The sequence below is a fragment of the Clytia hemisphaerica genome, unplaced genomic scaffold, assembly GCF_902728285.1.
Source record: "Clytia hemisphaerica strain Z4C2 unplaced genomic scaffold, Clytia hemisphaerica genome assembly, whole genome shotgun sequence".
NCBI classification, from domain to species: Eukaryota; Metazoa; Cnidaria; class Hydrozoa; order Leptothecata; family Clytiidae; genus Clytia; species Clytia hemisphaerica.
This window is the reverse complement of record NW_027104441.1, coordinates 1,508,637-1,521,696: the sequence shown is the minus strand read 5'-3', so window position 1 is coordinate 1,521,696 and position 13,060 is coordinate 1,508,637. Positions and strand designations below refer to the sequence as shown.

Below are 13,060 nucleotides of genomic sequence, written 5' to 3'. Positions count from 1 at the left end.
TCTTAGCTATCACTTAACGACCTTAACATAAACGACCAAGATGACCAAAAAACAACGAATATGACCTACTTTTTATAGTAGAGTCCTGGAGCAGAGTATTACATCAAAATGTGCTTTGCTCTGCTCTGCTCTGCTCTTCCAGATACATGTTAAAAACGAATTTTATTTTTCTATTTTCTCCTATAAATATTATATTATATTACCTAAATTATGATTCCTAAAGTCTATTCACTATAAGTGTGCACAAGAGGTCAGACGAACAGACTTTAATTATAAATTACCCTATAAAATAAATAATACTAAAAATCCTTAAAAGATACAATGTACAAAATATCACAAGTCGCTTTCTCATCAACCAAATAACCGGCATTGTCTGATACGAACTTTGCCATCCGCAATAAAATCTTCGTAAAAGTATCGTAAATTATTGAAGAATTGTCGTAATCTTGCAAATTCGTTAAAACATTCTGAATATTCCTTTTCATTTTTCATTTCAATGAATTGTAGTTTGATTTTCAGTTTAAAAGCTTGTTGTTCAGTCAATGCAATATCAAGCCCATTAATTTTGGCAGCATCCTTGAATAACTAAAAAAATGAAGGAAATAACGATTTTTAGGACCATAAATATACAATTTCTAAAGTATAACTTTCCAAATACTCGGTTGTTTATCCTTTACACCCCTACCCCTGTGTCTCAGACCCGTTGGGAACCCCAATCCACTGGAAAATTTAACAAAAATTTCTTCCCTGGTGGGAAAATACTCTTGAATTTTAGTCCCACTGGACTGTTTAAAAATTGCACTCCAAATCCATCCCCCATTGGATTTTTTAACCTTGAAACAATAGAATTTCTATCCCCATTGGGATTTCAATAGGAGTTTTTATCCACAATGAGGTAAAAAATTCCACTGGGGCTGTGAGACAGGGGTGTTCCTTTGTAATTAATGGCTTGGAATAGGCTGGCTGTCCTTTGAGACTTAGTTACACGGTTTAGGCTAAAAAGGATGCATTTTAATGATATGTGCTCAAAATCAAATTGAGGAAAAAACCATTTTTTAGAATGAGTAATAAAGTACCAACCTCAAGTTGTTTCTCAATATTGCTGGTCTGGTTTTTCAATCTCTTCTGGATTTCATTTTGAATTTCTCTCAGCTTTTCTATTTTTCCATCTTCCGTGGGTAGAGTATTCAAGAGTGGAAATCCGTTCTGTAATTCTTTATTGAAAACTTCCAGTACTATCTTATTGAAGTTTAATCGTAGGTAATGTTTCTAAAAGAAAAATAATTATTAGTTCATGCTTGTCTCATACACCCCTGTGTCACAGATCCACTGGGACCCCAGTAAAAATTTCGTACCCGATAGGAAAATACCCTGGAATTTTAGCCCCACTGGGAAATTGACTTATATTTTATCCCCACTTGGAATTAAATGTTTAAAAATCCGAAACCATTCCAACTGGATTTTTTAACTTTTAAACAATAGAATTTTTATCCCCATCGGGATTTCAATAGGGATTCTTATCCCCCATTGAGGAAAAATGTTCCGAATCAGAAAAAAGCTTAAAACCGAAATGCCAAAAAGGATAGCAGGATGTTTGGCAGTTATTACGATCACCGATTTCCTGTGTTTAACGAAAGTAACAAACTCAGCATATTATTTTTTTCAGTTTTTTTTCTCCCTCAGTGAAGAAAAAGCAAGGGAAAGCTCCCTCCGGAAATTGTTTTTATACTGCACGCTACACGAGAGCGGAAATTGGGTGATTATCATTTTGCTGATAGGAAAGATATCCATCAATATTGCTGTTAAAGTATTTTTATATCCACGTGGCCTAGATAATATTCCTTATTATAAACTATGTTTTCATTTTTTTTGACTAGCCCGGGGTCCAATTAAAGCTTTTTGATAGACTGAATGGCGGTGAACTCAGCCTCATCAAAAATCACCAAAAAGCAAAGTTCAGCCAGCAGTAGTCTATCGTCTGACTGGATACACCATTTTTTAACAGATTTCTTATATGAATTTGGCAATCATTTTCGTATTCTTGAAAAAGATTATTCCGATGTAATTTAAAACACCCTTTTGGAAGAGCAAATATCTTCTAAAGGAGTGTACTTTAATTTACAATCTACTTTTCGGCTATACTTTATTAATTCAGTCTAAACTTTTGTAAGATTGTCAAAGTAACGATACAACGACGCTAGTTAACGGCACTAAAAAGCCTGTTTACGAGGATAAAAACTTACCCCGATCAATTTAGCGGGTGGTTTTTCGGTGAAAATGTCTTCTTCAGTTGGTATTTCGATCGTCTTTAAACATGCCATTCGTTTATCGATCTTCTTGCCATCACCAAGAATTGCCTGTAGAGAAAAAAGCGACGAGCTGGAGTTTTTATAAGATACTTCACTAATTGGTCATTTGAAGTAATATAGATGACGCGTTCTTTAGAAAATGTAATAAAATTGTATTTATTACATCTTAACGACCAACCAAATCACATAAGAGCTTGTAAAAACTCCACAATCAGGGACAAAATATTTGGCACAAAAGGGAAATTCACCGGGGTGTTTTGAAACCACAATCGATTTGTAAGTGCTCTAAAGTAGGTTCGAAGGGTAGATTTTTAACTCTGAGTCCGAAAGGATTTTACCAACATTTATTAGAAAAACCAAAAAGTAGAGCAAGTGGCTCTGGGTACAAGATTGATTGATAGCTCCAACACAGAGGGACCACTTTAAAAAAAAAAAAAGGTTTATAGTTTGATGGGTAATATGCTAGAATTGCTTATTTATGTGAAAGTGTATGTAGTATGTAGAAGCTTGTTGGATTATGAGAATCTTGCACTGAGTTAAAAGAAGAAAAGCTATAAAGCATAAAAAATAACTCTCTCTGCCTTGTCTCCAACGGTAAAAGATATAAATAGAAAAAGTTTAGAAAGAGAGAAGGAGCCATGTTTCTAGACTAATTAGATAGATATATATTACTTATGATGCCGCATGATTACATCAAATTAGTTATAATGGGTCAATCTAAGATGGTCCTAAATTGTACAGCGTGGAACTTTTGAAACAAGTAATTAGTTTTTAGTATTTTAACCATGTTATAATTTAAACCAAGCCTCTTTTTTAGAGAAGCTAACATCAGGAATCGCTTACAGCAGTAAAAGCATGCGCTACCCTTGCCGACTAACAGGACAAACCCCTCACAATGGTTTTTGGAGTCTAAATCACAGACCTCTAGATTTACTTCCTATATAAGAAATCTTTTCACTAGAGGATGAGCAGAAGTCTATGGTTTTTTAGAAGTCACAAATCTAGATGAGGGTAAGAATCGAAAAAAAAGACCCTGTTAGATATGAAATTCTATCAAAAAGGGATGGACCCCTGTCATATAGTTTTCAACAAATGCTCCCTGATGAAAAGTAGTAAAAGGTACCGAAAAGTCAGTCCTTCAGATATACTTTTGAAAGCTGAGTGAATTTGCGACCTTTTAGAGATTTTTCCAAATATTTAAAAAGGTCAATGGCAAGTCAACGGACTCCATTTACCCGAACCCACCATGCTTCGGTATCAATTCACTTATTTGAAGTTTATTCTTTTTTACGATATAACAAGGGGCTCGCCTTTATGCTGATGAAGCAGAATTGACAAAGCAATTTGTGTTCGCTTGGCACGGGAGGAAGAGTTCTTCTTTTTTTAAAACACCGTGTAAGCAAATTGTAGGTATGATGCGTTAAATGATTTCCTTTAAGTGAATCGATTGATTTTGTAGAAAATCTAACAAGAAGTTACCACGGCATTTGAAGACTACTAAATGGTATTTCACTTACCACTTCTAAAGCTTTGCTTGATAAAATATCTCTTGTTCTTTGGTACTCGGTATTCAATTTACGTAATACCTTTACTAACTTGAAACGACTTTCGCATGTATTGACCATAACTGAAGAAAGAAAATAAACGAAAATATCATAGTGCTTGTCTTAGTATACGAGGGGGGCCATGCGACTTTATCATTTGTCCAGCCTTTTGGTAATACGGAAAAAGGCACGGAAAAGATGGCAGCAGAGGGCGTTGAATCATACAAAAAAAAGTGAGAAAGCCTTCGAGGGTAGATAGCTATCGAAAGAGGAGCCTTCGGGTTATTGGGTCGCACAATATACCAACCCAATTTTAAAATATCTTAAGTCTGAATCGCAGACCTCTACAAAACCCCAGGTAGTATAGGTCTGCTAAATAAATATATGTCAGATTGACGATACATGAGGGAAGGGTGCATCCGTCATTTTGGTAAGGCGGAGTTGACTTTGTTAGGCTACACAAGACCGAAGTAACATTACATTGCTACCCTCTCGTCAAAAACATCAAATGTCTTCTCCTGTCACAAAGAATACACGACCTATTATTCCTACTTCAGAGAAACAATTCAAAACCAAACTCACCAGCCAAAACCAAAATACATTCTATCAACTTCATCACGACTTCTCTATCCTCGCTCGACCAGTTCAAATTTCGACTAATTTCTCTATGTTTAAAATCAGCAATTCTTGGGTGCTATTTATACTAGTCTGGCGAAACTACTTCTCTTTCCTCGTGGTATCGACCTCTCTACTAGTATGTTACGTATGTCCTTTCTAGGAAATCTATTATATCTCAGCTATTAGCTATCAAAGCTATCAGCAAAGTCAGAGAAAAAAATCAGAAACATTCCAATCAAATTAAACTACCTTGTCGTAATTATTAGAAAAAATGTTAGCAATCTTTTAATGTTCTTATAATAGCTTGCATAGATTGCTTTGGATTGCTTTACTTCCTACTTGTATATCTCAGCGGTATACGGAGCTGTTTTGGATCAATTTTAAAAGGACTGAGCGTTGAGCTCTGATATCATTTCAAGATTACATCATACTTTAAAGTCTAGCTGAAAACGATTTTTTTTCCATTTCAATAACTGGGGACTGTCACTAGGACTTTTCGAGAGAAAATCCACTCAGGAAGATGCAATAAACAAGTGTTCTTTGTACTGACTAAAAGTTATCGGGATAAAACTCAGATGTTAATTGGCCCCAATTCACATCAACTAAACCTTTTGTTACTGCTTACAGAATTCTCAACTATCATTGAATAGTTGAAACAGGGTGTATCTTTTCTGAGCCAGAAAGAAGAATTTTGATTTAAAGCCCGAGAATATTGTAACCTTAAATTCCGACGGGGACGTGTCACTGCAGTTTAAAAAGACGACCCTGTCGGATATAAATGTTTGGTAAATACAAGGTCCTGTATATTAGAACAAAAAATCGAAAAGAATTTCCCTGAAAATTGTAAAAACATTCAAAAGTTGACCTTGTTAGATACATCTTGAAAGTTAGTAAATTTGGGACCCTTAGAGCCTAAACAAGGGACCGTGACCAGCGGTACGAAACTGTACCCAATTTTGCCTAAGTGCCCCCCCCCCCGGGACATTCAGTGCATGTTCAACTATCAGCTATTTTTCAGAAAACGAAACGAAAGTTTATTCCCATTTGTAAGTTTATAAGGTTTTAGTATTTCAGAATCAGGGCTAACAATGCAAAAAATCAAAAATCATTCATAAATCTTAGAAAAAGTGCTAAATGCTTTTAGAACCTCTGATTTTATGAGGGTTTAATCTCGTTAATTTCAAAACTTCACGAATTTTATCACTGAAAAATCAGTTTTTGATGTAGAAATGGAGATATTCAATGGAGATGTTCTTGCCTGCACCCAACTATCAATTCTTGTTCTCTACAAGAGTTAAAATCAGTAAAGGAGATTTGACTGTCACAGGCTAAATCATTATTCAATGTTTCACCGCAAGCTTACAAAAGCTTTTAAATATTATTTCTCGGTATCTTTAAGTCGACAATTACCGCATAATATGCCTATGTAGCATTTACGTAGAGAAAAAAGAAATCAAAACCAATTATTTGGGTTCTATCATAGCATTGAAAAATTCCTTAGTAGTATGCCATTGATGACGCCAACCAAGTAATTTATTTTCGTCAAATACCAAGAAAAACTTTTGATTACGCATAGAAACGCAACAGTCGTTCAGTATGTTACAGATGTCTCTCTGTAAAATGCTTCGTTATGACAATTTACACTGTATTTAACAAAGATTAAATCGCTTATAAAAAAGACAATTGTGATAGGCAGGCACAGAGGCCTCAATAAAAAAAACCTTTTTTTTCTTCGAAGGTAATGTTTTAAAATGTGCCTACTGTCAGTCTACTGCTAATTCTAATATATTTTTAATGCTAAATTCATAAGAAGGAGCCCCACCATTGGAAAAAAATATGAAAGTGTCCTGAATCATACATAGTTTTCCAGGAAGGGCTTGATGACCGACGTTCGCGTGCTGCTTAAGCTAGAACACTAGAACCTGCTAAAAAGCTTTAGCAAAAAATAGGACCATGTACAGTAATACGAAGTTACAATCTGACAGATAAAATTTGGACCCTGCCAGGTGGTCTCAACATTGATTTCAAAACTCCGAAAGAGCTAGTTCCGAAACTCCTGGATGGGAAATGAAGCCACTTATTTCCCAACCAGAATACGTGACTCGTGTGTTTTCAAACCAATTTTTTAAATGCAGGACAAACTTAAGGCTTCTTTTTTTTCCTTGCTTGAAAATGGCTGAAGATTTCCCTTCCCACACAACGTTATTTCAACGTTCACCTAACGTTATATGGACGTTGTGAACGTTATATAAACGTCGAAAAAACGTTGTGTGCCAGCTGGGCTAGCCCTTTTCAGAGCTTCAAACTTAACGGGTCTTCACTTCCTAGCCTTAAAAATGAATCATGACTCGAGACGAGTTAACTATGAGATCTGTCTAGTCCTGGAGCAGAGGTGAGTAACTTTTGAGTGCGGATACTTTACTTTGTTGACAATTTCTCAGCTATCACTTAACGACCTTAACATAAACAACCAAGATGACCAAAAAACAACGAATATGACCTACTTTTTACAGTAGAGTCCTGGAGCAGAGAAGAGATGAGAGATTGGTTGCTATACTATACACTTACACGTTTTTTATAAGTGTTCTTAACTTTTTTGAGTTTTATGTCTAAAAATGTTCTTAACATGTTCTTATTTTCCCCATTTTTGTGTATTTTTGTCCACGATTTCCTAAGAAATCGTGTGTTTTAGAGTTCACAAAGGCTTAAAATGTTCTTTACTTGTTCTTAACATTTTGGCCATCGAAGCCTTGTGTTCTTATATAGTTTGTTCTTATAAAAAAAATGTGTATGAGGCCTGTCTAGTCCTGGAGCAGATGAGTAACTCTCATAAAAATGATTGATCTTGGTTACTGGGTGGTTACTATACTATGCTATTAATTAATACAGCTCTGGTATAGATAGCTTCCTATTTCAATCCAAAACTGACTTAAATAGGATTAATCTAAAAACACAGATATTACACACAACATCCCACTTTTTATAAACAAAACTCATAAAATCATTTTAGTATACGAAGGAATTTTAATGAGGCATGGACAGGTCTGATAAAAAAAATTTGTAAAAAAAGGAGGAAATCAACGAACTCTAGGGAGAAGAAATACATAACAAATTTGCTTAAATAGTCAAAAATTCTTGATGCAATAGTAATTGAGGGGACATCAAGTTCGTGTATTTTGATTTGTTGATTGCCTACGCTACGGTAAATTCAATAAATTTGACGGCCCTAAAATAGTTTGAAGGATTTTCTAAACCAGTCGTTGCTGAGCTATTAAAATCTAATTTGGTCTCATTTATTGATGAAATTTCTAGGGACAACTTTCTGAGAAATCAATGCGATGATACTTCCTAGTTTAGGATGATAAGACATCCCAGAGCACTGTTTAACCGCAGGTTTATAAAGCCCAAAGGACTAGTTGACGTGCTTTGGTTTAAAAGGGTACCGTGGTTTGAAAGAAAGTCCTACCTAGGTCACGTGACATCACAATAGAATTTCAGCGCTTGACCAATTAGAAGTTTCGCGGATTATCGAAAACAATATCAACAATATTTTTTGCGATATTCACTTTTTTTTGCTCGGAAAGGTTAAAGCACTCTATTTAGCCCTTCGGGGGCTTTACAGAAGTATGTCTGTTTGAAAGAATTGCGAGTATAAGATTTCTAAAATTGCTTTTATTCTTTGGCAGTAAAAAAATACTGAAATACATAGCAGCATCTTACGGTAGTAGGAGACAAGAATGTAAGCCTTGTGACCAAAATTAGAGGAGAAGTCTCCAATCCATCACTGTCTACCAGAAGGTCCCTACAGGCGGCACATTTTCTCCCTTGATTGCCCAACTGGCCTTGATCTTTCTCTTTAGACACCCCTGTGTCACAGACCCGCTGGGACCTCAGCCCCACTAGAAAATCTGGCAAAAATTTCATCCCCGGTAGGAGAATACCCTGGAATTTAAGCCGCACTGGGAAATTGACTTATATTTCATCCACACTCGAAATTAAATGTTTAAAAATTGCACTCCAAAACCATCCCACTGGATTTTTTATCCTTTGAACAATAAATTTTCTATTCCCATTGAAATTTCAATAGGAATTTTTATCCCCCGCTGAGGAAAAAAGTTCCACCGGTGCTGTGAGACAGGGGTGTCTTTAGTTGCTGAGCATTAAGCAGAGAGATATCGAGTACCATTTTGGTAATCTTTGGTAAGACCCAGCCATATATTGAATCAACGACGTTACCTACCGTAGCCAAATGCTCTCTACCTTTAAACTACGACCACTGAAGATTATTCTTCATACCCCAAACATCTCTGGGAGCAAAGCTGAGAAAATAAGATGATAAAACTAGACAAAAAGTACAAGTATAAAAATATGTATTATATATTACAATTTTACAATACTATTTACAATTATAAATATGACAACGATTTAATTCGAATCGAACCCCAAGTATAAAAATATGTATTATGTATTACGATTTTTACAATACTATTTACAATTATAAATATGACAACGATTTAATTCGAATCGAACCCAAGTATAAAAATATGTATTATATATTACAATTTTACAATACTATTTACAATTATAAATATGACAACGATTTAATTCGAATCGAACCCCAAGTATAAAAATATGTATTAAATATTACATTTTTACAATACTATTTACAATTATAAATATGACAACGATTTAATTCGAATCGAACCCCGAGTATAAAAATATGTATTAAATATTACATTTTTACAATACTATTTACAATTATAAATATGACAACGATTTAATTCGAATCGAACCCCAAGTATAAAAATATGTATTAAATATTACATTTTTACAATACTATTTACAATTATAAATATGACAACGATTTAATTCAAATAAGCTTTCTCCAGCAAAAAAAAGTGAATCAAAAATTTGACTTTTTAAATTTAGGGCCGATGGATAGGATGTAGCATTTTAATTAGATTCGGCGGCAAACGCTATTTCGCATTTCTCAAACCAGTGAAATTGCTTGTTGTCACGTGATTTCTTTGGTAGAAAATCCTACCAAAACTTGCTCCACTTTTCGATAAAGGCCGTGGATCTAGCCCTTCGGGCTTTACAGATCTGTGATTAAACTGTCAGCGTCTCAAACCAAGGATTGGCCGTTCCAATAATCCGTTCAGTTCATAGATAGCTGATCATGGACCCCATGCACTCAATTGAAAGATTGTCTTGAAGCCCAAGAGTACTTGATTTTCCTCGTATAGTAACATTAATTCCAAAATTTACTCAACCAAATCTTTTGAGACGTTTGATTCCTTTCTTGTTATGTGAAATAAAGACATTGAAAAACGTGACCAACTCTTGCAGTAAAATACGATACCTCGTTTCGTCGCTTGTACCAACGTTTAGATACTTTTGAAGCAAGTCTTTTTTGAATGAAATTTTAAAGTCATTCAGATTCCTATTCATGCTCTTTTCAAACTTTTTGGAGAACGATAGAGTGCGTTTCCGCCGATAGACCTGCAAAAAATAATGGTATTAAAACTTGAAGATATAACTTATTTTTATTCTCTAAATACTCGTTGTAAATACATATTTACAGTTTTACATTATAGATAAGAAATGCCTCGTTGAAAAAAGGTAATTATGAGTGGACAGTTCTAAAGCTTCTTTTGAAAAGATCAAGAATGATATGAAAATGAATATTTTTATTTTTTATTGGGCCAAAAATATTCATGCGTTAACTTTCAGCTTCGTTGATTTATCGCTTAATTACAAACCATTATATCTATTTTACACTTGAAATTACAAGTCCTTGAATTGGGCTTAATTTACCCGTTCTGGTTTTGGTTATTTTAGACATAGCTATTGACGGCGGATTTTAAATTATCATATTTACTTCCGATAAAAAAGCCATCCAAAAGAGGAAGTCCTACGTTGCTTTCAAAATCCTTTTTATCATGCATCATTTTTTTGCGAAAAAACTCAACTCGTTGTTTTAATCATTTGGCTCATAAAAATGAACATAAAAAGGTGTTGTGGGAGTTAACATACCTCTGCCATCTTTGTGACGTTGCCGATTTGATTTCGAAGCATCACATAGAACAACCCCCGTGTTTCGTTTCGAAAGGAGGGATTGAAGCCACCTGCTAGCTTGCTTTGAAAGATTTCCAAAGCTTTCTTGACAAATTTCATCCAAAAATAATGCTGATGAGTTACTTTCCACGCACTGAAGTCTTTCGGGAAATATTTTTGCTTAATTTCCACGTCCGTCTCCTATAGAAAGAAGATGAAAATAAATATTTTTAGAAAGTTCTCAGACTAGTACACTCAACCATTAATCAAATTTATCAGTGGTTACTGTAGGGTACTACCATTGATTTGTAAAGCCCGAAGGGCTAGATGTCGTGCTCTAAGCCATTGCAGGCAAAAAAAAGTGAATATCGGAAAAAATATTGTTTTCAAAAACCCGAGAAAAGTACGCAGTTCAGCAAAAGCACGTCATGTAGCCCTTCGGGCTTTATAAATATATGGTACTACAGTTTGGGCAGCCTCCAATACATAATCTTATCTCGTATATATGAGGGGCAATATATCACTGTCATCTCCTGCGTTTCATCACCACCGCCATCTCCTTTTTTACGGGTTTCAATATCCAAAGATTTGAAGATGTAGAGCACTTCATATTAAGATTAAGCATTTTTCGCACTTATAGACAATAAAAAAAGGTGTAAAAGAGGATTGGATCGAGCTCAGGGGGATAATTAGATTATAAAGTGGCACGCACCTGGCCGCGCGACTACGGTCAAGAAGGTGCATTCAAAAATTGATTGATTGTGATTAATGCACTTACCAGCTTTTCCAGTGCTTCATAAGCCAATGTTTTGCCTGATTGATATTCAAGCGCCAAAGTGCGTAGTTTCTTTGCTAGACCACCGTTGCATGTTCGTGCTAAAAGAGAAAAGAAAATTGCTGAAGTCTTTTGGAGGAATTGTGGCTATGAATGACTATCTTGTCATCTTGTTTTAAATTCGAAATAAAGCAAAATAGTTCCCTTAAGTTGAAAGTTTTACAGACTTGAATTGTGACTAATAACCGAAGATCGAACTAGAGAGTGAGCTAGAGTAATCAGCCATAACAAAACGTATCAAAATAATGCTTGGCTAAAGTGTGGTTCGAATATTCAGTGGAATTCACTATGTTTATTTCAACAAAAAGTAACCTACTATGTACTGCGAATAAAGTTAAGGAGACCAATAAGAATAACTTCATCTTGTTCTTGTTCATGTCTGAATATATCTTCCCTAAATGACTTTTGAGTCGCCATTTTTCCTTTGTGGCTTAAATACACTTCTAGAATCAAAGGGAATTTTACACTTCTACCTTGACGGTTGACACTGGTTGATAGTTGGGCACTTTTAGAAAAACATGAAATTTTTTCCTTATTACAATAGAGCTTGCAATCTTTCAACTATCAGGCTTCTATCAGATTGATAGTGTACAGTAATGACATGGTTAATCAGTTCTAATTGTTCATTACAATAATTTAACAAAGGATAATGGTCGATTTCGGTATGCGATTCAATAGGGGAAGTTTAAAGTGTACGAGGCATTTTACATTACAGTAAAGCTTCACAATGTTTTGTACAGTAAGATCATTATCATACGGTCATTTTAATGAGATTAAAATGACGTCACTGCTTGATGATATTGCTAGAAGCATATTTCTTTCTCGAAATCAATATAAAAGGGACGCTTTGAATAGACACTGCGAAAAGCTTTGCAATGACATTCAAGGAACGGTTGATTTCCCATTGAACAGGAGAGTTCTCCAAAAACAAAAATTTCTTATAAAGCATTTTTACAAAAGTGATACGTCATTTTTGAGAAGTCGAAAGTAATTTTGTGAAACATTCTCAAAATATAACGTTTAAAGGTAAAGGCACCTCACATAACGAACTACTTAAAGTCTATCTCACAAGTATGTAGACACAGTAGCGTGGTGGATCAGCCAAAACTGAGGAGGCGATTATCAAAAACTGGGATTTTGACGCCCCTTATTAAAAGTAAAGTATGTTCATAAGAATTACACGAGCGGAGCAAGCACAAAAGTTTGGCTGAAAACTTCCAATTGAAAGATGTAATTTCCCAGCATAAATATGACTTAATCCGCAGTCCTTTTATCCAACAAAGACACAGATTTGATATCAGTAAGGTTCAAATATTCCAAAAAGTCTGATGTCATAATTTTTGAAACAACATAAATTTTGATTTTCATCGTCATTTTTCTTTTTCATTTTTCAAGAAAGAATTTTTTTTAATTTATTAGATTATTCTGGTGTGGTGTGGTAGCTAAAGATTTAAAGAAAACTTTTCAAAAATTGATAAGCGGGGGGACGTTTATTCGGGACCTTGGAGTAGTGATCCACGGTATCTGATAACTATAATTTTTAAACTTTGAAACATTTCTAAAATTTAAAAGTACTTTATCAAACTGGTACATGTCATAATTTCTAAATTTCTATCCTGATGTTTCAAGTTTTCGAAATTTATTATTGTTCTCAAAAATATCTTTCCAACAGCATAAAGCGCATATGTGTGTCGATG

At 34.7% G+C, this 13,060-nt stretch overlaps 2 protein-coding genes across 2 annotated transcripts; both read right to left on the bottom strand.

Annotated features, from left to right (window-relative positions):
- Positions 1 to 143: 143 nt before the first annotated feature.
- Positions 144 to 4,593, bottom strand: LOC136820911 (uncharacterized). Its single transcript, XM_067077146.1, has 5 exons — positions 4,436 to 4,593; positions 3,827 to 3,936; positions 2,244 to 2,357; positions 1,081 to 1,269; positions 144 to 585 (listed from the first exon to the last, which is right to left on the bottom strand). Exons 1-5 carry the CDS (start codon positions 4,467 to 4,469, stop codon positions 352 to 354), a joined length of 681 nt encoding a protein of 226 aa, XP_066933247.1. The 5' UTR covers positions 4,470 to 4,593; the 3' UTR covers positions 144 to 351.
- Positions 4,594 to 9,056: 4,463 nt separating this feature from the next.
- LOC136820910 (uncharacterized) lies at positions 9,057 to 11,864 on the bottom strand. Its single transcript, XM_067077145.1, has 4 exons — positions 11,680 to 11,864; positions 11,307 to 11,404; positions 10,508 to 10,729; positions 9,057 to 9,973 (listed from the first exon to the last, which is right to left on the bottom strand). Exons 1-4 carry the CDS (start codon positions 11,738 to 11,740, stop codon positions 9,740 to 9,742), a joined length of 615 nt encoding a protein of 204 aa, XP_066933246.1. The 5' UTR covers positions 11,741 to 11,864; the 3' UTR covers positions 9,057 to 9,739.
- Positions 11,865 to 13,060: the final 1,196 nt, after the last annotated feature.